This window comes from Lampetra fluviatilis, chromosome 59, assembly GCF_964198595.1.
Source record: "Lampetra fluviatilis chromosome 59, kcLamFluv1.1, whole genome shotgun sequence".
In the NCBI taxonomy this organism is placed as follows: domain Eukaryota; kingdom Metazoa; phylum Chordata; class Hyperoartia; order Petromyzontiformes; family Petromyzontidae; genus Lampetra; species Lampetra fluviatilis.
In genome coordinates, this window is record NC_136333.1 from 4,475,549 (window position 1) to 4,503,248 (window position 27,700).

Consider the following 27,700-nt stretch of genomic DNA (forward strand, 5'->3'; position numbering starts at 1 on the left):
AATTTCTTCGTAAGCCATACACCACTGCTCCTGCTCACAAAGGCTGCCCTGAGCAAGAGTATGTGGGTAGCATGAGTGTCCATTAAGTCTAGGTGAAACCGTGGCTAGGTTCACAATGACTTTGGTCATTCCTCCCGTTTGCCTGTATTTAACCCAGCGGCACGCATCACTGTCGGGGATGGAACATTAAAAATCCGTGCGTGGACTTCATTATGACTTTTAAAACGTGCCGTGCATTCGTGCAAGCAGATCTGGTGGTTGTTAATTGATTTATTACCACATGCTATTTGCACAGCTGCCATTTGGGATGAGTGAGCCAGAGATCTGTCCCTGGTGAAGAAGATGTCACCTGTCTGCTTGTGTGGGTGTTTGTGGGGAGTGGTGGTGTCGTGGTAAGTGCACTGCGCTACAATCGCTGACCATATCTAACATCAATGGCAATTGATATAAAAACCAATCTTGATTATCAGCCTTAAATGGTTACCTGGTGCAGTAAGTACCAGCATTGGTGAGTCAAAGCTGGCCAGGTGTGGTGTGGTCAAAAACTTCCTCGTGTGCCATTCTGACCTTCATAAGTGCTCGCTAACAGCACTTGCCACAACATGTTAAAGGATATTTGTGAGATCTTTGCTGTATTGTGTACGTGTGAGTGTTTTGGTTCGAGCATTGGTCCAGTGGTTAGTGTACCGTGTTACACACCATGCAAACAAGGTTCAATTCCAGGACTTAACATCAGCGGCAAATAGTATCTGAACCTGTCCTAGGTAACCACATTTTCGATTTAGCCTTGAGTGAGTACATTGGGCGCAATGTAAATATGTGCACTGTGAAAACAATGGTGGCCATACTTGCTGTTGTCGACAGCACACCCTCGTGTGCGTGCCGATCTGAACAAAGTTCTTGTTGACAGATTTGCCCCAGTAGTCTCTATGACTGTATGAGGATACGTTTTTATACGTGCCATTGACTGTCAAAAGAACATGCATGTGTGTCTGATCATGATTGAGAGTCTCAATTATAAACGTGAGAAATGTAAATCCTCTCCACAAGCTAGATCTTACACTATGATTGCAGGATACTGTGCACCAAAGACTTGCTGCATATTTTGTTACATCTCGGCAAAAAAATAATATGTTGCGGAATAAATCATGAGATAATGCATTTTCGCAATGTATGGAAATCCTTTGAGTTTGTCGCCAAGGAAATTATGTTTTCATTGCAGTTGTAATTAATTTAACAAATAGACACGTGCATGCAAGCAAATACACACACCTGGATACTTGTAGTAATAGGGTAGAAAATAATAACCATCCATTAGTCATAGTGCACAAAAAATATTCTCGTGTGTTATGTCCTACGGATTACGTATAAGTGGAGCCATTGTTCGCCCACACAGGTTGGCTCTGCTAAAAGGCAGCGTGTGGAAAAGATGTCTCAAATGTATTGTTGCTTGCAAACATTTGCTGTTGTGTTGTCAGCTTATTTGTATAATTGCATTTAGAATGCTTTTTGCAAGAATTCAGTTGTCCCTGCGCTGGCCAGGTTTGGATGCAGTCGTTTATTTGCCAACGTCTTAGCGAGGAGAATCAATTTGTAAAAATGTCATCAATTCATTGCAAACGGGCTTATCCTGGTGCACACTAAGATATTGTAGGACGATAATTATCATTGAGCCTGGATAATGCTTGTATGGGCACCACCATACATAACAGGCGTTGTAGGCGGCTATGTAGTGGTTATCAGGGGGCAGTGCAGTAAAATCCATTGCTGTATGCACTGCTATGCTCCCACGTCGATGCTCCTCACCGTAAGAAACCTGCACAGACCAGCGTGGTGAAGTATGCTCAGATTGCCCTCCCGAACCATTGGCATGGGGAGGCTCTTTATTCATCAGTGGATTGACAAGGGCTGTACATGTATACGTATGTCATATAATGCATGCATGTTCAGATGCATACTGACGTCCTGCTCGAGTAAATTCACATAGCGGAGCCAGTGGGGGTGGCACGTACCCCCCCCAATGATCCGATCGAAATCCCTAATTTCGATAGGATCATTGCGGTTTATTAGTAATAAATCGGCATTTTGCGACCCCCACTGCCACTGTGTAGCATATTATTACGTGCCAGGGACTCTATGAGATGATAGGACAATAGTCTGAGTCCATAATTTGCAATAAGTAACGGCAACACAGTTATATGTGACTCACAAAATTGTGTGCAGTTGCGTATACAGTACACGACTTCCCTGAAGGCATCAACACCTTCAGCGAGCGCGATGTCGATCACACAACGCGGTTCGAATTCGACCCTCGATCGATGGCTGCGCCATCGCCGCACACGCGTCGAATAAAGAGCAAGGGACAAGTCCTTACCTACTAACAACTCCTAACATTTTTCATTGCTGGAGGGGTTGCCCCCCCCCACCTGAAAATCCTGGCTCCGCCATTGAGCCTGAATATTATATGTAATACTATATATTATATTATCATCGTGACCAAAATTCTCATTAGGCACTTCATCACCTTGGAGGAAGAGACAGCTTTTTATTGCAAATTCCAGCTACTTATTTGCTTCTTCAAGATTATCTTGAGGAAATATTTTATTGGCTTCTTACAGCCCTGTCATGTGATTATTGTAATAACACATCAAGCTGTATTGTAATTATGGTGTAAATTTTTATCCTTTTGATGAACAGCATCAGAGTAATACACCTGTTCCCCCTTCTCAGTTCCTGTCATCGGTAATGGTAATTGCAGTTTTAACAGGTTAAATGAACGGTAAGCAATTACTGTATTTTTTTCTTCTAATTTCAAATTGGTAGTTATTACAGCAGTAATTGTCATCCCTGTCCTTAATTAACCCCAATGCAGCGATTATGAAAAGCAAATCGTTAAGCCAAATTATATCACGCACATGTATTTTGCAGTGTAAAAAAAAATCTGCATACCGTATTCTCCAGATTAAGAAGCATGCCGGAAAATAAGATGCATCCCCCATTGATACGGGTAAATATGACGCAGGTAAATATAAACGAAAAAATGACAGACTGAGAACTATGATATCCCATATGAAATGCAGTTCTAAAATTGTATTGTTTTACAAATGGTGCACAACCGATAATCTCAAAATTGTTGTAGTACTGGTAAAAACATCTCTGTTCTGTCTCCACATATAGAAAAATATATAGTGACTTTGTGTACACTACTAGTAAACATGTGCTCTTGATTTTCTTGCAAAAATCAGTTTGGTTGACTGACTGGCTAATAGATTGAAGGCTGAGTGTAATTTATCCTTCATGTTTCAGGATTTTCTGAAATTGTTACGTAATACGTGGCGGTCCAGTGTGGGTGAATTTTTGGCCTCAAAATCATATGTCCACGTGTGTATTTAGAGCAGTGGTGTAATGGTTTTTGCACTGCACTATGCACGCTGACATGAGTTCTATTTGCGGCAACAGCGAACATCAGTGGTGAGCGATATCTCAACCATTCCTCGGCCACCCGCTTCACCAACCTGCTTCCCTGCCCAGCTTGGCGAAGAATGGTCAGACAAAAGTACCTCTATGACTGACATTGCATCGGGAGGCTTTCATCCATAAGTGGATGGAAAAAGGGCTGTAAACCATGATTATCACGATTATATTTAGATAACTAATTCTCACATTGTGGCTTTTTTTGTCCAAACTTAAATTATTGGTCATCCGATTGATGCAGAATAATAACAGTCACCACTTAGCTTTGGTTTCCCCCTTCCCAGGTCTCCCTTGCAAAAGCTTTGACGAATCTCAGTGGTCCGTCACCCCATTATATAGAGGACATTTGATTGAAATTGGAACTGAGCTATCGGTCACCTGGTGGCATGACCATGGGTACCTACAGGGGCCTTTCATGAGCATGAACCCTGGCAGAAAAATAAATTACAGGTACATGTTTCACAGGCACCGATCCTTGACATTGAATTACATCGTGCTCTTGCCGTTCGTGTTGTAATCCAGTAACGATAAATAGCTGAGAGAATTTGTCCTTTTTAAATAAATGATGTGTTGATATATGAAACTATAATTCATTATTAATGAGGCAAACCCGATTGACATGTCACACAAATTAATGTATAGTTCTTGTGAAGTTTGTTAATTTTCCCCATTGGCATGTTGACGGTATTATTAAAATAAGTAAGTATTGTCCTCTCTTGAAGGGTCATTTAAAACATTTTGGTATTATTTTAAAATGCCAATATTCCAAATGTGTTGCCGTTCCAGTAAAGAGTGTTGTGTTTTCTCAGCATTTATACGTGCATTGTAAGGATCTTGTTAATGTTTCTAGGTCGTAAGTTTTGTTTCCATGTGCCCAGCACATCTGAAAGGATGCTTGCAATCAAATAATGTTCTAGATTTTAGACGTTGGTAGTAAATTAACCACTTGCAGTATTCGACTGGCACTACTGAACAGTCATTACAGCTGTATTTCCTTTGCAACGAGTGGCAAATTCCATACTGGTGGTCTAAGTAGGAACTTGAAATTATATAAGAAGACAATCATATGCGAAACATTTTAGCATTAGCAGTAAAAAAATGTTATTTGTCCATGGAAGGTAAGCTTTACTGCGTCTCTTTCAGGAGGGTCTTTCATTGGATGATTGACCATTGTTTTTTAATGGGTGTTTTGCTTGTGGAAGGAAACAGCAGTGCTCACGGAACCCATGCACATGAGGTAATATTCAAAGGTCCACAGAAAACTGCTCACAAACCCACTTGCTGTGGCTGTCAACACCTGGCTATTTCACTGTTCAGTAGGGTTGAGTGTTTCACCAGCTCTACGTGATACAGTTCTGTATTATAGACATTCACCACCATTCCCAAAATTGTCTTGACGTTGGTCATGAAGGAAAACGTTGAATGGTTGTATTGGTAAACAGCCTTGGTTGACGAAATCATAAAAAAACAGATACATCTGTTTGGTTGACGAAATCATTAAAAACAGATGTATCTGTTCTTTTATGATTTCGTCAACAGATGTATCTGTGTTTTTTTATGATTTCGTCAACCAAACAGATGTATCTGTTTTTTTATTTGTTAATTGGTATAGCTGGGTTTGTTCCTTTGTCCATATCGTTCTTGTCAATTCATCAGGTACCTGGGCAACTCGGATGAGAAAGGATGCTTTGTGTGATTTTAGCTAAATTATTGCATGGGCTGTGAATATCAGCTCTGTTTTTACGACCTCTTTACAATGCTTCTGATGGCAGCTGGGCTGACTCCTGCTGAGTCCCATAGCCCCAACCGTAATACCATGTTTACTTGAATTAACAAGAGTGTGTAATGAACTGTGAATTACATTTTAAGAATGTCATATTTTTTGTGTAATTTAATATGAAAGTTACTGGTATGAAACGGGACACGGCATGGGACTATTGCATCAGCTTTACATTTTCATTGGATATGTGCTATATGGGTTAGAGTGGTGGTGCAGTGGTTGGCATGCTGCGCTATGAACCAGGCAACCTCGATTCAATCCCTGGCCAATATCAGTGGTGAGTAATATCTGCACCGGTCCTGGACCCTTCCCTCTTCACCGACATGAGCTTGACCATAAGTCTCGTCAAACAACCCGCATTACCGATGTGGTACAGTGATACCTCGGTTCACGAACTTAATTCGTGAACTGACTCTGGTCGCGAACCGAATTGGTCATGAACCGAGGCACATTTTCCCATAGGGTTCAATGTAAATCCGGTTAATCCGTTCTGACCTTTTTTTTTGGTTTTTTAAGCACAAAAATATGAAACAAATTACAATACACATTAGTACTGTACAGTATAGTAATGTATAAAGAGAGAACACTAACCTTGCTTGAGATGACTTCAGTAAGCACTCAAACGGGTGAACTGTACAATACAGTAAGTACAGTATTGTACAGTACAGTACTGTATGTGCTAAAAAGCACACCAAAAAGCAAAAAGTAACTGAAAGTGTCTTCACAGTACTCACAGTACTTCTTTCTGCATCTCTTCTTCTCTCCACGATCTTCCTACAGGAAGTCACGACCATGTGACAGCCTGGAAATAGCATTAAAATGGCTGCGGCTCCAGTTCGTGAACCGGAGCATATTTTTATGAACTTTTCTGTTCATGAACCGAGTTGTTCGTGAACAGAAGCGTTCGTGAACCGAGGTATCACTGTACGTGGAGATCATTGAGGAGAAGAAGAGAGCCACAAAATAAGTGTACTTCATATATATACACGGTAATATGAAATGTTTTATCTCTCTGTTATGAAAAAGGGCCATATATTTGTTCTACTTGAGGATATTGTTCCAACAAATGTGTTGCGTTATTACAATTCGTTTTTTGGTTGCTTGATTTTTTTTTACGTGTTTACTTGTACTTTTGCACGACTGTCAACACACCAAAGAAGGTGTTTGCATACATAGTGTTTGGTTGGGTGCATTATTCGAGCACCTGACTTTAAATCGAGAAGTTATGAGTTCAAATCCTGGTAGGAAGTTAAGTCAGCTCTTCATTCTACTGGGGTCAGTATAATGTGTGCAACTGTGTGGGAAGTCAACCGTGGTTGTTTCAGAAATGTTTTCAATTTGTGTGTTCTTCTGTGTTGATTTTATTTACATATTTATAATGTTCTGTTTCACTGTAATTATCTAAACCCAGGTCTCCCATGAAAGAGAGACTCCTTGTCCCATTATGCCCTCACCTGGCTATGAGCAGTTGGGTGAGGGAGCTGTAGGGTAGTGGTTAGCGGACTGCGCTACAAACTCGGTGACCCGAGTTTGATTCCTGTCTACGACCAAGACTAGTGACAATTATGGCTATTCGTGGGATTTATGTCTTTGTAACCTGGCTATAAAGGTCCATTATGACAATGGGGGACTTGCCCCTGCCATGAGAATATGGAATGTCCAACACTGTCTTGGACTGCTAGACAAGAGATGAACAGTGCCCCATGTTTATTTGGGCAATAGATAGTTCTGAGGACAAAAAAGCGCCGTAAAATAAGATTTCTTTTATTGACCAGAATTTGTAGTTTTCTTCATCCGATTGTATCATCGATTGTAGCTTGGTGCTGCAACCAGAGTGCATTATTTAATAGCCTTCTACTGTACCGTGTTAATGGAATAATAAAAAATATATATCTATAAAGGACCCTGCCTAACAATATAGTAATGTGAAGTGTTACTATGATTTATTGTGTAAAATTGATCACAATCCACAGACGAGCCTCTGTCAACAACGCTGGTCGAACCACAGCTTTGCTCCATAATGACCTTCATTACCTCGCAACAGAATTACTCCCAACGTTGTTTTTTCTTGTCGGCCTCTGCGGGGCAGCCGTTTCCCAAAGCTCTCCAGATAATGGATCGCTGCCCTGGAGGACCGAGCTGCCGCCAGTCTGCGCTGGAGCCAGGCGCTCACTCGCCAACATCGAGGCTGTTGTGTCTCTTGGCACCATCGAGACCGCATGCCCATGAGCTGTTTGTTGCCCCTGAGGGGTTCTGGGTGGACCTGCGATACAGTTGTACCTCCTGCAAAAATATTGGGCGGTGATCGGTGATGTGAGTGATGGATTACACTGCACTGCAGTCACAAGCAACTGTTTTAATTCCTCGCCTGTGCTTCACGTGTGTAGTTCTAACGTGATTAAGTGAACTTCAGTGGCTTTGCAATACCGAGAAGCTGGGTAGTTCCTACGTTAGATCAATATTTTGTTATAATCATTACATTTATAGAGCGCTTTTCATCAAGGATTTCAAAGCGCTGCACAGGACGCAGCAGCAGACACTCGGCATAAACATAATTATATTATAAATACATAACGGGCTGTCCACATATCTCGTTACTGATATATGTGGCTAAAGATGTCTTTCCCGTCTACCAATATTAACAGTAGACCTTTATAGCCAGGGGCGGGCCAATTGAAGACCTGGAATTAATTAAGTACAGCAGAACAACACATTTAAAACAGAACACAGAAAAATAAAAACCCACACATGAAACAACACATGATGTCTTCCCACAAATTGATACTCGTTTTATTGACCCTGGAGGGAATGAAGCCTTGATCTGACCCAGTCGAATGTAAAACCGAACTCACTGTAGCATTGAGCGCAGACACCGCCTGACATTTGAGCCTGAGTGGCGATGTATAAGATGCTTATCTGTACATTGAGGTCACAGCATGGAAGTGATTTGCCCAGATAATGCAGCCAGACCCAGTTAGTTGCAGAAGCGCAGCATTGACACCGGGTCCATGTTGACCCATTGTCTGGAGCTCCCAGTTGGCATCAGCAGAGATGCAGTGTTTCACTTCCTGGTACCTCTTTGGAGAAAGACCTAACCCGAAAAAGGAAGAAAAAATCATGCAAATGCATGCATTATGGAACGCTTTACAACATGTGTTTGTCCTTGGAAGTAGTTATTGTATATTGGTTTTATGAATGCTTACTTTCGCGACCAATATCCATAATAGAGGTTTTTTGGGTTAGATCGCGTAAATATAAATGTATTGTTAAACCTGCCACCACTCGACTCAACCAATTAGGAAGGTTTGTCACGGTGTACTAAACTAGTAACGAATTGACAAAAAAAACCTTCTATTATGAATGCTTACTAACGGCTATGACATATGGCTCAGTTATTGAACATTAATGAAGAAATTGGAACAAAAACTGAAGAGGGCACAAATAATTATATTTATGGATAGATGCATGTTTGGAATTCCATTTAGAGACACTTTCTTTAATCCGATAAATGCAGCCCACCTTTTAATCGGCATACACAGTTAACAATTTATATGCTTATTTTTTACTCTTGGGTTTTTCGGTAAAGTCACGTAGGTAAAAAATGAAAAAAATTAAAACAACTAAATTAAATCACGACGTTTCGGGCGCAACACAAGCATCCTTCTTCAGGTCGGGACAACGTAGCGAAAGCACAACCACTTAAGTGTGTCTAAGAGTTGGCTGTGTGCTTATTTTTTGTAAACTTTACTCTTCTGGCTTTCCTGTGAAGAATTGTCATTGCCTGAAACATTGCCTATGTTTTATTTAAGGCATTGTATTCGCGAATGTACTAATAATCTTGGGAGGTATTTTTTCTGACAATTCCCCATTTTTGAACCATTGGTCCACTGTGTACATAGCAAATTTCATTTAGAAGTTTGACCCTTCCAAAGTATATGTTGTGGGTTATGTATTATTGAATAATGACAATTTTTTTTAACCAGGAAAGCCTCACAGTCTCAAGACTCTTGTTCAGGAGGGTGCCTTTGCCTTGGGATGTTTTGGTGGTAATGAATGTTTAGCATGCGTCAGGAAACCAGACGACTTGGGAAAAACCCCACCACAAATATCAGGTGGCTGCTCTAACCTGCTTAACTTCTGAGATACAATATTATTGAGTGCAATAAGGGTGATTTTGTAATTGGTTTGTATGCATGAAGAATTTTTTTTTATCCACTCCAGTTCAATTGTTAACAGCCATTATAACGTATTACTTTAGTGCAGATGAAATCTAATTAATGTGTTGGCAAGTGTAAGTGATTAATACTTGAATGTAATGAAGTGAAAAGTTGCAAATATCACCCATTCCTCTTGGAGTAATTGGCTTGCACGCATGCTTTTTGACTAAATTATGGGTCTTTTTTTCTACTCCATTTATCCCAGAATTGTTATCACAAGTGTAACAGGCACGTAATTTGAGAACAAAAATATATTTAGAGAAAAAAAACTCGACGCCAAATTGACACTGAAGGGTCGCTATGCCCATTCCCCGGGGCGATAGACATCATAGTCGTCGGGCTGTTTCCTGGAGATTAGCAACAGCTCGAGTTGGCAGGAGGAATAGTCAGTCGGTGACAGATAAGAGAGGCGTTCCGGCTGGCTTGGCTGTCAGCTTGCGTTGTTTACATGTATCCCAACACACAGCCTGAGGCACAGCACAGACTTCTAAGCTAGTGACGTATAAAGACGAGCTGGAGACTGTCTCGGCCAAGAATTCCTGCGAACCCTTTTGCATTCTTGAAGAAAGAGACCCCCAAAAAAACCCAAAAGTGCTCTATCATCAGTAATTATCAATCTTCCGCGAGGTGAAGGCCTTCCAAAGCCATCTTACACTACTAACGCATGGATTTAAAGGTTTTCTCCCTCATTAAAAATAACCTTAAATGAATGTCAGCAACCTGGGACCCACAGCCTAGGCATGAATATATACAGGTAGTCCCCGAGTTACGATGGTCCGACTTCCGATATTTCGATCTTACGATGGCGATAGCGATAAGGCAAAATTGTAAAATATTTTAAATTTCGCGCGGCAGGCAAACGCAGCAGCGTACGAGGTACGATACTGTACGTTGGGATTTCATTTTAGGGTTACCACGATACGGTACGTTCAATGCATGTTAAAAGTTTTTATAGCAGATAGGATTGTTTCTTGAAAAAACTTTCTATAAAATTGCAGTTCATATAGGTAGGCTAAGAATTTACCTTGGTTTTTTTACTTTACATTTTACTGTGCAATACAGTATTGTAATGAATAAATACATACAGTATATAGTTTATACAGTACGGTACTGTAAATTGCTCTGTTTTGCTAAATTATCACCATTCTTTAAGACTCCTGGGTAGGCTAGGCCATCTTCGACTGACGATATTTTTGACTTACGATGGGGTCGTAACGCATCTCCATCGTAAGTAGAGGATGGCATTTTCATTTATTTGCCTCTGACTAGATCCCTAAGAATGCTTGAAGCTAAGCAGGTTGAGCCTGGATAATGCATGAATGGGCAGCCACCATACATTATGGCTGTGGTAGACTACACAGAAACATCCATTGTTGTACTGTGCTTTTATGTATCCTTGAATCTGTACTGACCATTGGTCAGAGATTCCCCATATAACCCACATTGTGTGGGAGGCCTTCATCCAGTATTGGGTTGACAAAGGGTGATTGCTTTTTCCTGATATTGTTGGGGAGACCGACCTCGTTATTGTAGTGGGCTCATCACTGACTTACATGGCTGTGAGTGGTGGGGGGCTTGTGGCTTCGGATGGACTGAAATTATTGAAATTTTTGTGCTTGCAGATGGAGGAATTTTCCATCTTTTTAGAGAATCATTAAAAGTAATGATGGGACATTTGGGTTTCCACAATGAATTTTTCATGTGCATGAATTTTAAGAACATTTTTTCGCTCACTTTTCTTTGAGAGGTTTTGTGGCTTAGCGGTTTAATGAGTTCAATTTAATGTGGAATATTTTCATACTTATTCATATCACTACAAATAAGGAGGAAAGGCATTTCAAAGATTCACGGTGAACAGAATTGTAAAGGGGAGCCATGGATTTATTTGTGTAACATTTTGAGACTTAACGCATTCAACATTTTTGTACAGTGGTAAATAAAGCATTCTTCAATCAAGATATTAATCAAAGAATGTCCAGCCTAAACTTTGATACCTATAAATAAGTGTGTACCAAAAGCACCCAAAAATACCATGCCTAATGAGATATTCGCCTGGTTTTGTGCGGTGGCAGAGGACATTTATGGTGTTATCTGACAAAGGCCGCTGTATAAATAGACCCGTAAATGGGACACGGTGTTTTTTTTTCTGGTTAACTTTAATAAAGGGAGTCAATGTTTGCGCTGCTCTTAGCTCTGTTCCGTTATGTACCCTGCACGCCCCAAGGCGGCGTAGCCTAGCGCTGACTCAGGCGGCGATTTTTCTACCACGCCATCCGTTGTCTCCATCTGACACGCAAATTGGAACAAAGCGGAGCAGTGTAAACAAAAATAGCATTAGTGTTAATTTAATGAAGGTGCTAGGAGCACAGGTGCATTGAATGTCACCGTTAACCAAGCTTGTTCTGAACAAGACATATGGTAGATTGGTCTGCCAGCTGCTATTTTCGTCCAATTGCAAACCTAAGGTAAGGTGAAGAAGCAGTCCAACCCAGCCCTGTAGTGTCCTTGCAGGTGCTGAAGGGGGTTGATCCCCCGCTGCTCAAGGCTCGGCTCATTTTGCTAAACACTTTTAGTCAAGTTCTAAATTGTTGCTCCAAAATTGGTACAATGAAGCAATGGGCACTGCAGCCTTTCCTTGAGCAGAATGCATTATCAATAAAGCAGATGTTATCATTACGCATTCTGTTTAGCATTTGTTAAAAGTTAGCTTAACATCAGCTGTGTTGTGACCCCCCCCCCCCCCAAATATATGTATGCCCCCGTCTTTAAATTAAGTAATGCTAAACGACCGTGTCAACCCCTACTGCACCATTGTAACTTGATTCCAGCTTTTCCTTGATCGTTTTTGTGGGCAGAGGTAAGGCAATGGTGATGGGGTGGAGGGCATGTTGCCGTGTAATTAGCCACAGTGTTCTTAGTAAGCTTTTTGTTAATGGACAAGAAAACGACGGTTTGTGTTGCTTGCGGACTCTGTTAAATACACGTCGGTAAATGCGACCATCTGGCCTCTGCTTGCCTCTGAGAAGCGGGTGCGGTGTTTGCCGGCCCTAAACCGACCATGTTTGGGGGACCACCTGTCAGCAAGGTCTGCCTCGCGGGTTGGATCGGTGCCAAGATGAGTTGCGTGGGTTTTTCCCGTGATCACATGAATTGGATCATTTTTTCTGATGCTGGTAAATGTGTTGCCGATCTAACCAAGGTGTTACCATTGCAGGGTCCAGCATCAGGATGGAAAATTATTTGCACAGAAGTAGTTCGAATATGCTGCTGTGTGTCCTCATCGTCGTTATCATCAGCTGTGATCTGCTGGATGAAGGCCCCTCCCTATGCTGCAACGAACTATCTGGCTCCTGTACATGAGCTGATTTAATTGCTCTATTTTAATTGTGGTTCTCACTGGCGCATTTCCTCCTTTGGTTACCACTCCATCATTTTTAGTTTCTACCATTGGCAATGATTTCCAGTGAAGTGTCCTTAACCGAGCTCTTTTCATTTTTTTAACAGCAGTATGATGACTTTAACTTGGGGTATGTTCTCTAATTCATGTATTCCCATTTCTGTTTCTCAGTGTGATCTGAAAAGCATGGAGCTGTGCATGCTTTTATATATGCAGTGTTTTATGTATCTTAACTGTGTATTTACTGTATGCTAAGTATAAGTTATAGAGAAACAAATATTGTTTTTATCTGGCTGTTTGGACGGTCCCTGAGATACGGACGTCCAATTTACGAACATCTACACTTAGGAACGAGCCACCATAAGATATGTTTTTTTTTAACCATCTGAACGTTTGTTTTTTCTTGTGAACCGAACCGTGGAACTAATTTGTTCGGTGAAGCAATCCTCTGCGAGATGCAATGAGTCTCAGCATCTCGCTGAGAGTGAGTGACCCTAGGGGTTTGCGTAGGAGGGGGGTGGATGTTGCTACACACTGTCTAGGTGTATAGTCCAGCACTTGAATTGATGAAGGACGGCACTGACCAAATTTCACACGGATGTTTTCCTTAACGTTACGAAATCACGTGGACAGCTCGCCGTATGGCTCCATCTACCTGTCACCTCCTCCCGACACCAGCTGGCGCAGGTGAGATACTGCCGGACTCACTGGTGCAAGCAATAAACGTCTTAATTCTAGATTTGAAGCTTTCGTGACTGCAAGGATTCATACTCTTAGTTTTTTCGGTAAAGTCACGTCGGTAAAAGATGAAATTAAAATTAATTAAAATAATAATAAATCACGACGTTTCGGAGGCAACACAAGTCTCCGTCATCAGGTGGGACCGTCACAGCCAGATTTGCTGTATCAAATGATGACGGAGACTTGTGTTGCCTCCGAAACGTCGTTATTTTTATTATTTTATTTTTATAAATTTTAATTTCATTTTTTACCTACGTGACTTTACCGACAAAACTAATAAACGTCTTTTCAGAGACCAATTTACATAAGTTGTGCATTATCTGTGATTTAGCTTCGTCTGGTTTCCTATATTGCATCTGATGGTAATGTTTCTGTGTAATTCTACAACTGGCTTTTCAGAGCAGAGTCATTTGCTAATGACCGCGGTCGGGCTTTTCCCCACCCGGCTACTGACATCACGGTGGTGGTGGTGGTGGTGTTGCCGCTTGCCCCTCCTCACAGGACGAACTCGGACTCGGCACTGCACACAAGCGCCGTCACCACGACGCCGCCAGACGGATTCTCGGTGCTTGGGCAGCAGGCAGCGACCGCACAGCCGGCACGACGGAACGGTAATGCTCGTCACCGCTTGTGTTGTTGTTGTTGTTTGACTTGCATCCCACTGGGATTTCTGCACACAGCGTTGGTGTACGGTGTTTTTTATGCAAAATTTTGCTGTCTTTTCTTGGATTTTCTGTTTGCACTTAGTCACTTTAAGATGTTTTCTTGTTCATGTTTTTGTTTTTTGTTTGTTGCGGTTGCACCCGACTCAAGAGCCGAATGGCTCACAGGGCTATACCTAATAAATGAACTTGAACTTGTAGCGCACGCATTGGGTTCTTGTCCTCTACTGATGTGTTACGGACAGGGAGGAGGTTGGACCAGCATCCGGTAGGGCAGCTCCACGCATTCGGTGACCTCAGTCAAATCCTCCCATGACCAAAAGTTGGCATTTAATATCGCCGTATTTCTGAAAATTAACAGGTATGAGGTCGATAGGGCTTGGATAGGTGACCACCATGTAAAAAATGTGTTATTTGCCACAGGTTTTTTGTGATGGGCAGCAAAAGGTTGTACAACAAAAAAAAATCTACTGTTGTACTGTACTTCAATGGCTTCCCGACGTGTATGCTCACATTGAACAACCCGTACTGACCAACGGGGTGAAGTATGTTTAAATGTCAGCCACGATCCGTGTGTTATGAGGATACCCTCATCCAGCAGTTGATTGACACGGCTCTACTACTAATTCTTTTAGACAGTAAAAACACAACTAAATAATACATATGCGATATCCTTTTAAAGGTCAGTTGTCTATATGTTTAGAAAATGTGTGTGAATATCCACAGTGAGGAGACAAAGGCAGCGGGGTATGGTGCTGGCCGCATCACCCCCTGTGTGCAATTCCGGTCCAACAGACCTTATCCCAACAGCCTGAAAAGGTTATACAGGGGATCTTTTTGTGAGTGGTGGTACAGTTATGGACGCTCTCCACTACTTACCTCATGACCTGAGTAGATTGAAATCCATGTGTAGTGACATCAGGGATGTCACTGTATGGTGCCGCTTGTGTGTCTGTCTGTGTGTCTCCGTGTCTGTGTTTTGTCTCTCTCAAATTTAGTAATCTTTGTAAGAACGTAATCAACCAGGTTGGGTGTTAACTGTTGTGTTAGCCGACTCTGTTGTATTGCATTGTTTTTCTAAGTTTACTAGTTTGGTTTCTACCTGATGACGATTGCTTGTGTTGCAATCTAAACGTTGTATTCTATTATTTAATTTATTTCCTTTCTACGCGACTTTACCAAAAGAACCAAAGAGTAATACGTTTTAGTAAATTGTATGCAGTGCTAGACTGGTGAATGTAAAAATAATCCGTCTTATAAAACGTGGCTTCGGGCAAACTTGAGGAGGCAATAACCCAGTGGGATTAATGTGCTTCAGAAAAATTAGGATACACGCTGAAGCTGTGAGGTATGGTTTTGTGCCCTCCGTAGATGTCTGTGTGATACTTGATGTTAATTCAGCTCACAACAAATTTATGACCTGAAATCATTAAACAAAATTACATGAAAACTAATTAAAAGCCTGGTAGAGCAGTAGCGTAGTCGTATTCACACTGCTATGAACCCGTCGACCAAGTTCAATTGCGGTTCATGGCTGATGTCAGTGGCAAGTGATATCTGAACCAATCCTAAACCTGCCCCCTCTTCCAAGCCCACACTGACCAGTGTGGTGAAGTATGGTCAAACAAACCCCCACTACTACCATGGCTTGTTTTGTTATCTTATTTTAAATTCTAACCATCAAATGCATTGTTTTGTCTTGCATACAAAATAATTGAAACGCTTTGTAAAACCCACCTTTAACAATTATACATTTTCCGGTCAATTATTTAGATCAATACTGGTCTATAAAAATCGACTTTTATTGGGCTGTAAGTTACATCTTCGCTTTCAATGTCGACCCACCCTGCAGTGCATTCTGTCAAGGGGCACCTTCATCCTAATTGGGCTGCTTCTGTTTCGCATCGAGTACCTGTACAGTTTTAAAGGTAGACGATGTGTAGGTTGAATAATGTGCCCATATGAAGCTAAAATTACCAAACGGCATGGCTTGTCAGTGACAGCCCCATTTTCAGAAAGCCTGTCCCACCGTATCCCAAAGACAAAGCTCGACTCATGATGCTGAGCAAAAGAGCGTGGCTATGTGCATAGTGAGCAGGGTTGTCAGATGAGACAGGCAGCATCTATGAGCAAAAGGCCAAGCGAATGATCACAAACAGCGCGGCCACCCACCGCATGGGCAGGGCGGGTGGTTGAGTGCACGTGGCTGTCTAAAGCCAGAGGGGTTTCCAGCTGACCTTGTGTCTTGGTTGAGCCTCCCAGATATTTGGTATGTGTATCTAAAGCTGCGGTTAAATGGTGTAACGTTTTTTCCCATCATGTTATCATGACAATGTTCTTGTCTTCGTTGCTCCCATTGCCATGAAATCCAACACTAAGGAAAAGAAGTTATACGTTGGTCTGAAACTCACTGCAACCTAATTTAAATTCAATTCAAACTTTTGCTGATCTTGTTGTTGTGCATGCAATAGTACTTTGGTTAACTGGACAAGGTTACATGGGCTATCATGTCAACAAGAAAAAAAAATTGGTAGTGACCAAGGGGAGATGATCATCTCACAAAATTTGGGGAACCAGTATTTAACTGTAGTGTTTTTTTTTTGCAAAGCTCCAAAGGCCCAAGATGCCAAGTGGTCAGCAACAAACGTCACTCATGAAGTTGTAATAGATAATGTTTCTTGAAATCGAGCATAAGTTTTAATGACGCGAGATTAGAGACAATGGAATATCATTCGAAGGTCGAGGAGTGTGAGAAAGAAATCTATTTAAAGAAGTGTTTTGACCTGCAGTGTGGTGGTTTAACGCAGTACGGATGAGGCGATATAATCACGAGCAGCTGCCTGACATGGGTCAACTCTACTGTGCTCCACAGAGGAGGGGCTTTTGATTGTGGACAAGGCGGCCGTCGACAAGCAGGCCTGGGAGACCAAGGTGGGTCGCACAGACACAGCGTGGAGCCGCAAAAGTCCCGCGGAATTTTGAGAAAACCTAAGGGAGTGTGCCAGGGTGGGCCGCAGTTGAGGGATATTCGCAACGCAGTGAAAACCTCCTGGGCCATCTTCAGACTTTGGATTGGTTCGCAAGTATGGCTTAATTCAACCAGGAATGTGCATGTCGGCGATCAGGTGAATGTTTCCACACGCGGGACACTGCGTATTTCTCTTGCTTAAGCTGTGGCTACAAGTCACGTGCCATCTGCTCCAGTCTACCGGCTACCCAGAAAGCATTGGGTGAGAAATCAAGCCTTGGGTGCAAGGCATAAATACAGTAATACACCCCCCGGTTTACGTCGGGGATGCGACGACAAATATCAAAAGGAGGTAAATCAAAGCGATTTACAGGGTAGATGGAGGCGACGGCTGAGAGGCGATGGTTCCAAGAAAGGACGGATAATGCTTTCGGCAATGTAAGTGTGGGTTGAGGCAAGACAAATCAGGTAGCGGTATTAATAAAGTGACGACGTATTTGCCAAACAACGTAAAATGGGGAGACGTAAATCGAGGTATTACTGTACTTGCTAATTTATACACTTGGTAACTCGACTGGTGGATCACGGCCCAGATGTGGCCAGCGAGGACTCTTGGCTTGGCTCACTGATGGAGAAAACTCACGCTTTATTCATATGTAATCGGGAATATTTATTTTATCCATGCAGGTATAGTTATCTACTGACAGTACTAACCACAGAATTATATTTCATGAGACCTTTCTCGGCATAGGAATGCTGCCGTGGTGTTCGTGTTTGCAGAATGTACTTGCAATTCCGAGGTTGCCAGTTCCATTCAATCTCCTGGCATGGCATTATTACGATTAAGATTTTGCTGGGCTGCACCTTTCCATTTTTTCCTTCACATTGTTTTTGGGTTTTTTTGCTCTCTACACAGAATGCATCGCCATCGACGACATCATCGTCATCTCGACCAAAGTCGTGCGAAGTCCCCGACATCAAGTAGGTCACGATGGATGAACACGCGTGACGTGCGCTCTGCCGGATTTAACCGCGTGCGTGATGAGGCCCGGTGTCCAACAGCTTCCGTCTTGTTTTTTTTTTTGCCTTCCTACGCCTAATTAGGGCTTTACACCTGGGGAAATTCATGAGCCAGAACCAGTGATGTTTGGTAATTAAGGGTGAGGCGCGGCGGGAATTTGTAGGTTTTGTTGTGGATGGGTAGAAGGTACTTTTACTGGTAGGAACCACCTGGTTCCACCAGCCCACAGGGGATTATTGTGTCTGTCCGTCCGTCGTGCATCCAAAAATGGAAGGGGTGGGACTGGGTGGGGAGGGGCTGGGTGGGGAGGGGCTGGTCACCCCATGGTGCCCTTATAAAACTCAACGTTTAACCTACTCAGGCCGGCTTGTACCCGCCCTCACAGTCGGCCATATTTGCGGAATACACCACGCCGCCGTTGACCCTGGCCATTGACCGAGCAACCCAACGTTCCTACCAGCTCCCTCCGAAGGAATGTGTTGAACATTCCGAGGGTTCGGCGCTTAATTGTGCCAGCTTTTATTTTTAGCATTCTCCCATTGGAGTTGACAAATAATTTCAACACTCTCTGATCTGTTTTTTTGGGTTCTATCGTATGCTGTTTCGTCATGAGAGAGCTGCACAGGACAACCATGAAAACATGCGTACTACAGTCCACCCTTGATTCCGAGGTTTTTATAATTGCGCTTTTTGCATATTCACTACAAATTTATTGAAGTGCAATTTGAAATTCGCGTGTTTGCATTTAAAATATTCGCAGCCGCAGCATGCTACTGCCCTTCAAAAATTGTTGTCGTGTGGTGAGGCGTGGGAGTGGCGTGGATGGTGAGAGCGCAAAAATAGCCCACGGCTCTTCTGCCATCTCCCTCAGTCTGTCTTTGTGTGCACCACTGTTTACACGCGAGTACTTTCCTTGACAATGTTTTTGGAATTGCGTACCGTACAAGTCATTTATTCATTGATATTTGCACGTTTAAATGTTTACATTCGTCATTATGAAAGGCAAGTTAAATAATATTTGTAAACGTAATAAATGTTTGTGTTCCCTAACCCTGTTTTCCTCAAACTTTAAGTTTTCATATTCGCGGATTTAACATATACGCCGTTCTCCAAGAAAGTATCAACCCGCAAATATTAAGGGTTTACTTTGCTTCAAACACTTCAAATCTAGCAGTCCCCTGGTAGAGAGCGCACACACACATACACAGAACATGTTCATTTCCATCTCGTGATATAATCAGGGATCCATCTCCAGACGTAGGCACTCATTGCCTCATTCGTTTTTTTTATCAGCTCAAGCGCTGTTAAGACAGCCTGACCACCGCTGTCTTAGTCGAGAGTTTTTCAGATCCCTCTCGTCCGCCACATTGCAGTGGTGAACACCACCAGATGAAAGAAAGCGACAACCCAGCAAACGCATAGCTGTTATCAAGCAGACACTAGGCTTGTGTTAATTTACCTCTTCCACGCACCTTATTTATACTGAGGCGTGAGCCTCTGCATATAGTTACAGCACCCGACTTTATGTACTTTGTACCTTGAATGTATTGGTACACATCACAAAGGATGTTTCTTACTGGTAGGAACCTCCTGGTTACATCAGCCCACAGAGGATTATTGTGTCCGTCCATCGTGCATCCGAAAATGGGAGGGGTGGGGCTAGGTGGGGAGTGTGGGGAGGGGAGTGGAGAGTGGGGCTGGGTGGGGGTGGGGCTGGGTGGGGAGGGGCTGGTCACCCCGTGGTGCCCTTATGAAACTCAACGTTTAACCTACTCACGCCGGCTTGTGCCCGCCCTCACAGTCGGCCATATTTGCGGAATACACCACGCCGCCGTTGACCCTGGCCATTGACCGAGCAACCCAATGTTCCTACCAGCTCCCTCCGCAGGAATGTGTTTCTATTCGGCATTTAAAAATGTACACTGCACCCGGCAGCAATGAGTTATACTTGGGGGTCACTGTTTCGTTTGCATTGTTTTTTATTATTTCTGCCTTCGTACATTTTAGTTAACTCAATTAGGCAAAATGTAAGATAAGCATATAGCTTGCATATTATTTCCATCGATTGTGAATCATTTATTTATCCAGATTATTTTCACATGCATGATTGTGTGTATCTGTCATGAATATAAGAATACATATTAAATGATGACGTGAGGAATCATTACATGCTGAGTAGATGTGCAACCGGGCTGAAAAGTGTCACATTGTCCAACACGAGTTTGAAACTGTTATTAAAAGACTTTAAGGTTACAATGCTGCTTTGTATTACCCCCATCTCTTCCAAAACATCTGACCAGTGTGGAGGAGTAGGCCATATACCTTCTTGAGAGCATCTCTAGACAGAGGCGTAGCTAGGGGGGGGGGGGGGCAGGGGGGTACATGTGTCCCCGGGCGCCAAGGTAAAGGGGCGCCAAAATGAGGCTTACAACGTTACATTAGAACTTATTGCGGCGGGCGCGGCAGCCTGAAACTACTGCACAAATCTACACCTCAACTTAAAAGTTTATATATCCCGCCACACACAGCCTACATGTCATGTAATTACATTTTAGTACGTGATTAAACGGGGGGGGGGGGGGGAATTTTATAGTTTGTCCCCGGGCGCAAAATATCCTAGCTACGCCTTTGTCTCTAGATCTCCTTCTCTAGTGGGGACTCTTTTATGGACAGCAGTGGTGTGAACAAGTAATTGGAGGGCTGCACTTTTACTTGAATCAAACCGTAACTCTCTTTGCTTAACAACCCCCACCAGCATCTTCCCGTCGGGCGACCAAGACGCGTCGAGCGTGCCACACGTCCCTGGTGCCCTCAACACGGGCGGCTCGCTCCCCGACCTCACCAACCTTCACTTCCCGTCGCCACTGCCCACGCCGCTCGACCCTGACGAGTCTTCATCTGCCTTCCCGGCGCTCACCGGCGGCGGAGGTGGTGGCAACGGTGCCGCGAGTGGAAACGGTGGTGGCGGCGGTGGCGGCGGTGGAGGAAACATGACCCACCTGGGCATCGCGCCGCCAGCGCAAGGTACAGCGACCATTGCCTGTCGTCTGTGGTGACGTGAGGTATAAGCAAACCAAGAAAAAGCTTAAGGCCCCAAACAGATTAGGGAGCCATGGAGTCATGAAGAAAATCAAGCTGCAAAAAATATCAGATCATATAAAGATCCTTGTAAACATTAAATGCCAATTAACATAACCATCTCAGAAATTTACACGATCTCTTTCTTCTCCGTAACTCTCTTCTTAGTACCATATATTTTGTGCATATTTCTGTCATCCCACTACATCTGTTTCTTGTCTATATCACCTCTGCCGTCTCACACTTGGAGTATATCAATTGAAAAGGGCGGGGGGTGCACCAAATATAATATTCTGCTTTGGGCCCCCAATGGGCTAGCACCACCACTGTCTGTCATGACCTGAAATTTAACACAAGCGGGACCCCATGACCGCAGAGTTAATGAGCGCGAGTGTCGTGTTTCACGGGTATCCTCGCAAGTGTGACCCCATCAAATTGGAGTGACGACCCAATTTGGGGTCATGACCCCCGAGTTTGAGAATGGCCACCCTGAGAGAGTCTGTTCCGCTATTGCAGGTTGGTGTGGAATTTATATATTTTTTTGCAAAAGAAAATAGCAATTCTTTATCTCCAATTCAATTGCTGCCTCTTGTCACAGAGATGAATAATTTATTCTGAACTCTCCAGAACAATGCATCACCCTCTGTGCTCAAGGACAGCTCCTGGGGGCAGATATCATGGAACTACTTCGAAGATCCCTTCAAGCCTGAAGCATATCGGGCGAATATCATGCTAGATAAGGCTTCATGAACCTGGCTGCTGCTGCTGCTGCTGGGATTGTAAAGTCTGCTGCTTTCGCTGTCCATTTTGCTGTGCCTGGTGTTATCGTGCTTGCCACTGCTGCATGTAGCTGCTGCCACACAAGCCCAGTCTACACTAAGTGGTTAGTATCATCACAATCGGCGAACATCACATGTATACTCCATTACATGTATCATCGTGTTGTATTGCCACTCTTAATTCGTTCCCAGCCTTCTGTTGACTATGGAGAGTGGGTAGGAGGATGACTTAAGTCACAACAAGTGATGAAGCTACACATAGTCGCACCTAAATAAAGTTTAATATATTTCAATCAAGTTTGACCTTTTTTTATCCACATTGTACTGGGCAGCACTTTGCTATACACCATGTTACAGAAATATTCTTGTCACATTGTAGTAAAAATAGATATTCTTTTGGATTTTTGGAGCTGGTATTTCATTGTATATCAAACATCAGATCACGAATTTTATGTACTGTGTTAAATCGAGCCTGGATCTTGTGTTTGCTCAAGATTTTGGAAATCTTTTTGGTGACGCCTGCTATGTATGGTATGCAATACCCTGGCGTCTACAAACTAAGCTGTGTCTGCGGCAGTAGTTATATTGGGGAAACTAAGCGACATGTCTCGGACCGTGTTCGTGAGCATAAGGCAGCTTTGAAACACGGTTGGACCAACACGTCGGCCGTGGCTGATCATTGTTTTAATGCGGTTGACTCACACGAAATAGATTTCTCTAAGACGAAGGTACTTTGTAAGCCCACTGGCTAGCAACAAAGATTCGTTCATGAACCCATCCATATATACAGGCACGGACACAATTTCAACCGAGAGGATGGGTACAAACTCCGCAATCATTGGAAAGATGTCATCAACCAGTTTAAGTCATAACTGGCTGTGATGTTCCCATCCCGCCACCTTCCGATGTAATTTTTTCGTTCGGCAATATTACTTGGGCGATCCTTGGTGCGTGAGAACAGCAACAACAAAACAAAAACACCAATATTGCAGAGAACCAGCACAAGGGGTCTTTGAGCAATATGTCCTCACCTCTCTCGATGCTGTCTTTGTTTCCCATGTATCGTGTCAGCCATGGGGGCACGCCAGACTTCCCCCCGGAGAAACAGGCCTCCTCCCGTGGGGCCTCTGACTATGGCCCTCACCTCGAGCTCAGATGCCCACACGCAGCAACAACAGCAGCAGCAGCATCAGCAGCAGCAGCAGCAACATCAGCAGCATCAGCAGCATCAGCAGCAGCAGCACCAGCAACAGCAGCAGCAACAGCAGCAGCAACAGCAGCAGCAACAGCAGCAGCAACAGCAGCATCAGCAGCAGCATCAGCAACAGCAGCAGTCATCACCGACCCTCTCCCCGACACTCTCGCCCATCTCACGGGTGAGCACTCTTATCATCATACACATAATTCTTATCATCATAATGATCATCAACATCCTCCCCCCCCCCGCCCCGGCAATTCAACGAATTGGCACCATTCAGGGTTGTGATTTTATTTAAGGATCAGTTTATTTTTGAATGTTGTGGTGAGTGATATTGCCTCGAGTTACTGCGAGGTCGGATTAACACATTACAACAAGACTTAAAAAAAACATGTATTGATTATATATTAAACGGGTGGTTCGATTAACTTGCTGTGAATTTAGCAATTGATATTAATCAATGTGCCATATCACCTGTAGTTTTCAGCATCTGCCATGAGCATCATCATCGTAATCATCATCATACGCATCATCATTATCTTAGGCAGCGGCAGCAGTATCATTATCAATCAGCATTATTCTTGCCAGCATTATCACCTAAAATTAAGATTATCACCTAGTCGTTATTCACTGCTGGATAAAGGCCTGTTCATGTAGATGGCACTATACTTGTTGGTGTGCAGCTATAGTCTGCTTCCCTCCTGCCTCACGTTATTACTCTTCTCTCCTCTTAGCCAACCCTTTGGCTTCATTTTCCATCACTCATTTTGTTGTTCATCAGTTGCGTAATCCCTTCTAGTGCCACTGCCTTCAGACTGGTGCAGTTGTATGAACATCATTTCGCTGTTGGATGATGGCCCCTCACGACACTGCGGGTCATGGAGATTATTCGAGTATATATTCTTAGGTTTTTTCGGTAAAGTCACGTAGATAAAAAATTTAAATTAATAAAAGTAAAATAAAAATTACGACGTTTCGGAGGCAACACAAGCCTCCGTCTTCAGGTGGAACCGTCACAGCACGATAGCTGTATCAAGAGAAATTCCAAGAAAACAGTCCTTGTATATATACTGGTTGAGGGTGGGAGGAGCCAAGGTAGGCCCTGGATATTATTATTGTGAGGCTGAAGCACGCTGTTAGGAATGAGCCTTTGTTGTGTAGACTGGTTGAAAAGAGAGAGAGAAAAGACTCAGTCCCATTTACACGCACCTTTACATCAGCCTCACCTTAACAACTCTTTTCAACCAGTCGAGTATACTTTACACTGGTCAGTGCGGTTTGGAGCATAGGTGACGGGCTACAGTGTCCGATCCTATAGGATTTCAGAAGATAAGCAGGATTGAGCTTGAAGATGACTACCATGCATAAAACAAATGTTCAGGCTGCTGTGGGAATACATAGTCAGCAGAGGACAGTGCTCCAAATGTCTATGCTCCCCACCTTCATTACCTGCACTGACCAGCGGGGAGTATGTGTGTATGTTGACTTTATTTCGCAACGTACGTATCCAACAGTGTTAATCGAAGGTGCGGGGGAAGGATAACAAACTAAACACAAAAAGCTGTTCTAAAGAAATGAGTTTTCAATGTACATTTGAAAGTGCACAGCTCCAGTGGCTTCCTAATATTGGAAGGAAGAGCGTTCCAGACGTCCCCGCAGAAGCGCATCAGAAAGGAATCGATGCAGCGACCGTATTTGTTCGATGGTGAGCCAAAAGCTGCTGTGAGGACGGTCAAATAAGCCCCATGACTTGCACAGCGTTGGACGGCCTTCATCCAACAATGGATTGACAAAAGGGCTGTACATGTATGCCAAAGGCAGATAGTTATTAAAACAGGATGAAAATTGTGGTTCACATTTAGAGTAGATTCGTAAGGAATTGTAAAACGCTTTGTATATCATAAACAATGTGGATTGCCAAAGCCAATGCATAGATTTCCTAATCACCGTTACTTTTTGAATGACATCTTCAAATCTCAAAATGAAAAGAAAGACAAACAACCGCTTAAAAGCACAGAAATTGCTACATTCATCCAGCCTTTGGCTTCATCTGTAGTGTGAGCTTACATTGCATTTTTAAATGAACTGGGGGATTGTGGTAAGCTCGATGATAATCCATGGGTGGTGGGTATAGGTGAGTTGGCGAGTGGGCGGGAAGGAGCACGTTGGATATGCGGGTGGGTGGGCGACAGACAGGCGGATGGCCGAGTGGCTAGGAGGTAGGTCAGCTAAAAATGAGAGAATATAATAAAAACTAAGCTCTCGTCTGGTCCTCGTACCATCTGCCGCCAGCTGACGAAGAAGCTTAGTGAGCGGTATTTTTTCCCGGCAAAGAACAGCAGTGCTAGCAGGAATACAGCATGTAAAAATCCTCAGGGAAAGAGAATATCAATGACTAGCCTTTTGCCCATCCAAGGACGGGTGTATTGCAGTAAATCTGAAACTTGCAAGCGCTAAGCAGACCGCCACATGATGTTCATTGCATCAATGCGCGTGCAATTTGTAAGGGCGCGGTGACAGGCCTACTTCATTTTAAGGTTATAATCCCTTGTTCATCATGACGTCCTTTTTACTTCGATGTCTCAACAGCGTTACGGAGATCGCGTGACGTGAGGGTTCTGCCTTTGTAGTGAGGGCTGTGAGTTGACGCCGAGGAGGGGGGAGGAGGCGCCTCGGCCCCCTATGTTGAGTGACATCACCCGCTAATTATTATGAATGGGGGGGGGGGGTCCATTTGGAGGATGTCACCTGTTAATAATTATTTATGAGGGGGGTTGGTCGACGTGGAGTGACGTCACGAGCGTTGCACACAGACATTCTTGGCTCATTATAGTAGGTAATAATAATGGGGGGCGGGGTGTGGGGGGTGTCTATTTGGAGGACGTCACTTGCTCATGAATATTAATGAGGGGAGCTGGTCGATGTGGAGTGATGTTACGAGCGTTAAGGACAAACATTCCTGGGTGATTATAGTAGGTATGTCATTTTGCAGTCTATCGCTGGACAAAGGCCTCCCCGCACTGCCAACCCTTGCAGTTGTTGACCATTATTCACCACACCGCTCGGTGCAGGTTGGTGAAGAGGCGATTTGACCCCAAGACAAGTTCAAATATCACTTTGCCACTAATGTTAGCCATGACTAGCCATGACTCGGGTCACTTGGTTCATAGCGCAATGTGCTGACCATTGCGCCACCGCTGCACCCAACAATAATAACAATACGTGTAAATCTTCTTGGTTCTTTCGGTAAAGTCACGTAGAAGGGAAATAATAAAATAAACATTATAAAATACAATTCTCACGACGTTTCGGCCACAACGCAAGCATCCGTCCTCAGGTGAGGAACAGGTCTGTCGGAAAGACAGCGTCTGAATATTATTTTATTATTTCCCTTCTACGTGACTTTACCGAAAGAACCAAGAAGATGAATCCCTGCAGTCACGAAAGCTTTAAATCGAAAAATATGTGTAAAACCAGGAAAACCTCGCCGAGTTCCAAGACTTTTAGGGGTTTCCTAGATTTGGATGTTTAAATCGAAAGGGCTTTGCATAGAGGAAGAAGCCGGAGTACCTGAAGAAACCCCACGATGCATATGAAGGGAGGGTACTCACAACCCCATGGAGATAGTTTAATTGCAACACTGTGGCTATCTCCTGGCCACCTCGCAGCTCAAGCCTACATGTAATTCCATGTAGGTCAGGACAGAAGAGTTCATAAACCCATTTGCTGTCCTGCCAACTCAAGGCTACCTTACAAGCCAGCAGGTTTGGGAATCTCAAATATGTCAGCCGCAGACCCTGTCCTCCGTCGGAGCGGATTACTGGCATTCACCACTATAGTTTATTTTCACTGTCCCTGCTTAATATTTTTTTGTCGTTTGAAATTTTTTTTGCACATAATGGCCTTAACATATCCACACGAGAAAGCCCTCCGGTGGCTTAATGTTATTTGTCTTTGGATTTAGTATTAAATAGGCACGTCTAGCTCGGTCCCATTAGCAGCAGTTGCACTTTAACAACTCTGGCACCCCCCCCCCCCTCTCAGCCAGTCTACACAACAAAGGCTCAGTCCTTTGTTATGTAGACTAGCCGTAGTTTCAGCCGCACTAACCTTACCATAATAATAAAAAGGGGGCCTGTCCTGGCTCCTCCCCCCTCAACCAGTATATATATGGGGTCGGATCTCTTGGAATTTTTCTCATTTACTTGATACAGCGAGCGTGCTGTGACGGTTCCACCTGAAGACGGAAGCTTGTGTTGCCTCCGAAACGTCGTGATTTTTATTTTACTTTTATTAGTTTTATTTTTATTACCTACGTGACTTTACCGAAAAAACCCAAGAATACGTCTAAATACATCGATTCACTATTTCGTTTGTGTACTTAT

General features: G+C 43.4%; 1 protein-coding gene across 4 annotated transcripts in view; it reads left to right on the plus strand.

The window, feature by feature from the left end:
• Positions 1–27,700, plus strand: part of CRTC1 (CREB regulated transcription coactivator 1) — a 58,835-nt gene that overhangs the window by 12,485 nt on the left and 18,650 nt on the right. For all 4 annotated transcript variants that reach the window (XM_078880883.1, XM_078880886.1, XM_078880884.1 and 1 more), the window contains exons 4-9: positions 13,494–13,555; positions 14,111–14,220; positions 17,144–17,202; positions 18,156–18,220; positions 21,016–21,284; positions 23,189–23,493. In XM_078880883.1, coding sequence (XP_078737009.1) covers positions 13,494–13,555; positions 14,111–14,220; positions 17,144–17,202; positions 18,156–18,220; positions 21,016–21,284; positions 23,189–23,493 — 870 coding nt within the window. The remainder of the gene's footprint in view (positions 1–13,493; positions 13,556–14,110; positions 14,221–17,143; positions 17,203–18,155; positions 18,221–21,015; positions 21,285–23,188; positions 23,494–27,700) is intronic.